This window comes from Chaetura pelagica, unplaced genomic scaffold (genome assembly GCF_000747805.2).
Source record: "Chaetura pelagica isolate M959 unplaced genomic scaffold, ChaPel_1.0 scaffold15, whole genome shotgun sequence".
Taxonomy (NCBI): Eukaryota; Metazoa; Chordata; class Aves; order Apodiformes; family Apodidae; genus Chaetura; species Chaetura pelagica.
Window position 1 is genome coordinate 4,623,753 of NW_009953507.1, and position 3,658 is coordinate 4,627,410.

At 40.9% G+C, this 3,658-nt stretch overlaps 1 protein-coding gene across 1 annotated transcript in view; it reads left to right on the top strand.

Annotated features, from left to right (window-relative positions):
* Positions 1 to 3,658, top strand: part of CELSR1 (cadherin, EGF LAG seven-pass G-type receptor 1) — a 167,363-nt gene that overhangs the window by 155,706 nt on the left and 7,999 nt on the right. The window contains exons 27-28 of the mRNA XM_009999453.1: positions 1,031 to 1,143; positions 2,445 to 2,524. Coding sequence (XP_009997755.1) covers positions 1,031 to 1,143; positions 2,445 to 2,524 — 193 coding nt within the window. The remainder of the gene's footprint in view (positions 1 to 1,030; positions 1,144 to 2,444; positions 2,525 to 3,658) is intronic.

Sequence of the window (3,658 nt, forward strand, 5' to 3'; positions counted from 1 at the left end):
AAAAAAAAGGGTATAAATAAAAAAAAAAAAAAAAAAAAAAAAAAAAGGAAAGGCTTTTATTAAGGTCCACGACTTCTCTCTGCAGAGAACGGCCCTGCTGTCAGCCTGCTTGAGTCGGGACATACGCTCAACTCAATAGGTGCTCTCAGTGCTCAGACAACCTGCTGCAGCCACTTTACCATATGCCTTTGGCCACAGGCCTCATAGGGGTCCATTTCTGTGTCCTAAAGAAGGAAGGCCTCTGCAGTATCTTGCAGGTCAAAGGCAGCAATCCCAGACTATCGCCATATGGGTGAGGTGTCAGGCACGAAATCAGACAGCACTCTAAATCAGCAGGTGGAAGCTGGACTCAGAGACTCCCTTGGAATTGTCCAGGCTTTGTGTAAAATAAAAGAATAAAAGGTGTGTTCTTAACTCACTTGCCTTGGGGGCATTAGCAAACTCCATTTCAAACAGTGCTGAAAGTAAGGTGAGATACCTGGAATGGCAGCTCAAAATGAATCCCGCCTGAGCTCAGGTGTTTGTCTCCCATGAGTTCCCAGGTTTCTTTGTCTCTGGTGTTATTTTAGTGACAGCAAGCTCATGGCAGTTAATAATGAACTTTTTTTTTGTAGTATAGACATCTCTTTAGTTATGATTCATGTCATTCTGCTGCATAGGCTTATTGAAATTCCTCAACATGTCACTCACCCTCAAGGCTTCATCACACTGTGTGAGTATGACTATAAAACTGTGCTGAAACAGAATTAGTTTGGGACTTGTATTGATTGTTATTTTTCTGCAGCTGAATGTCATTCTGGTACACAAAACTCCTAGTACTGTTTGATATGGAATGAGCAGTGTAACAGTTTTGATTTGCAAAAGTTTTATTTCCATATTTGCCTTGACTTGGACTTCACAGACTGTCCTATTTAACATATTTTGCTGTTACCATTTTTTTTGTCAAACAGTGATTTGAAAATGTTTCTGGTTATATTGGAGATCTCAGCAGCACCTTTCTGATGTACTTTCTCTCCATTTTGTGACCCAGGGCTTGCTGTTGGTCTGGACCCACAAGGCTATGGGAACCCTGATTTCTGCTGGTTGTCTGTCCATGACACCCTTATCTGGAGTTTTGCTGGGCCCATCGTAATTGTTGTAGTTGTAAGTACAGTTGAGTTGGCATCTTGAGCTATCTCTTCCTTACTCCTACCTTTTCTTTTATGTTTTGTCAACCAATAGACATAATGTGAAGTTAAAGTATTCTTTACATTTGAAGCTGATGTACTCAATCTTGCTTCTTTTGACCAAACAGATAAGACATGAGCTAAGCTCCTAGAAACCAGAGGGCTGCTTGCTAGTGTGGAGGTTCCTTGTGAAGCAATGGCCAGAATATGGCCAGAAACCTGTTTCCCATTTGCTTTGTTCCATGTTTGAAGGGTTGGTTGGTGGGCTTATAAAACACATCAACAAAATGAGCCATAACAGGTCCCTTCATCCAGAAGTCCTAAAGGAATATCAAATAATTCCAAGTTCAGGAATTTAAAAGAACTGGCTGGTCTTTAACTTCTCCCTTAAAACATCCCTCAGTAACAGAGCACCAGAAGATACATATCCATGGTGTGACTGTATCTTGAATACCAAGTCTCATCTCCTCATCTCAAAAAGGTATCAGGTAAATCTGGAAGCAGGTTGGGGTCATGAGTCTTCAGACATGGAACAGCACCAGCTCAAGGAACAACTAAGTGGATGAGGAGCCTTCAGCCTAGAGAAGAGAAAGCTGCAGACTCAGAGATAGGGAGGACCTTGTAATAACATTCTGTCCTGAAGAATATGACCTTGGAGCCAACCATTCAGTGTCTTTTCCAACACAATTAGTAGTAGGAAGCAGCAGATTCAGTAATAACAGGACAAGCTACATCCTCGCTCCTCGGGGAGTTAAGTTAGAAACTCACAGAAACAAGACAATGTGGGTGGTGAAGCTCTAGATGGTTTCAGAAGGTAAGTGGACAAATTCCCAGTATCAATACTCACAAAAATTAATAAGTACAAATACACCACCCCACTTAATTCATCCCAGCTCTGGAAATCAGTGGAGACTGAAGGAGTATTCAGAGGAATTATTGCTATCTATATTGCTTGCTCTTGCACTGTATTCTGCTTTGGCCCAGCTGAAACAAGGTGCTGGGCTCTGGTCTGGACAAGGACAGCCATTCTTGAGTTTTTATGTTTCACTCAAGCTTCTTTACCACAGACCATCTTACTGGGTTTATCCAGATCAAGCCCCAGGATGTTCATGACTAGGTTGGCTTAAAATGAGATGAACTTTGGAACTCTTGAGATGTGTAGATTGAAGGAAAATATTCTTGGCACCACTAGCTGTTTTAGGATAAAAATGGCATTGCCATTGAAAAATGAGTCCTAACAATTTTATAGAAGAAATCCAATTTCAATTTCCCTTTCAGATAAACACTGTCATCTTTATACTGGCAATGAAAGCATCATGCAGACGAAGGCAACGTTCATTTGAAAAAACTGGAGTCATGTAAGTTTGGGTTCAAAAACCTGTAGAAAAAATTCTGGCCAGGAATAATAAAAGGACAAAATTGCCTAAAAACAAATGTTGAGGTGGGAACTAAATGAGATATTTGAAGGAGACAGTCAGCATTGGTAGAGTTGATTGGAGCTGCTTCACCAGCACCTGCTCCTGGAGTTCCCTGTTTAAAATCTCCGCCATCGTGCTCTGCACCATCATCAGGTGTAGGCAGGAGAAGGGAGGGGAGATGGAAAGGTCTGCTCTCCAGATGGTATCATTACAGTCCTTCCAGACCTTTCATCATGCTCTTTACTACTCTGTCATCACCTCCACCCATGGCATGCCCTGATAAACATAGTTCTGGGTCTCTGCATGCTCACCCACATCCCAGAAAGGGCTGCCCTCATGAGAGAATGAGTGACCAGCCATGTCATGGCAGAGACCCACTCAGGTTCCTGTGCTGAGGGCCAGCCTCCCCTCATCCCACTCCTTGTGGGACAAGCAGAAAGCTTGACAAGCTGCAACCTGCTGCCTTCCTGAGACTGTTGCCATTAATGTGTGTTTTGCCCAAAGTTCAGAATTTACCTGTGAACTGAAACGTGATTAGCTAGTGGCAACACAGCCACCTCTTTTTTTGTAACAAGTTGCTGTATGAGATTTCAAAAGGCTTCTACTAGTTATTTATTCAGCATAATTTTTTTAAGTTTCTTTTTTAAATCTCCCAAAATAAATGAAGTATGATTTCTACTTGGTGGCAGCGATTTTACTCATAATACAAAAATTTTTGCACTGGAATTCTGACTATCTTTTGAAAATATGTATGGAAAAAATGTTCTTAAGCAAACAAGTATACCCCTGAGTGGACTCAATCCAAAACCTTGGGCCATAGTGTTGAGAAGGAATGTGAGAGTGAACTCAGCAAACAGAAATGAGATGGATGTGGCCCTTTGCTGCCCAGATCTCAGAGTCAACATGGCTGAACAGCATGAGCTTGGCAAACAGCCTGGTTGGTTTGAAGAAAACCTTGGAAATGAACTTGAAAAGAAAACACTTTTTTTTTTTTTTTTTTTTTTTTTTTTTTTTTTTTTTTAGTTTTTTTTTTTTTTTTTTTTTTTTTTTTTCACTCTTTATAATAGTTTTTTT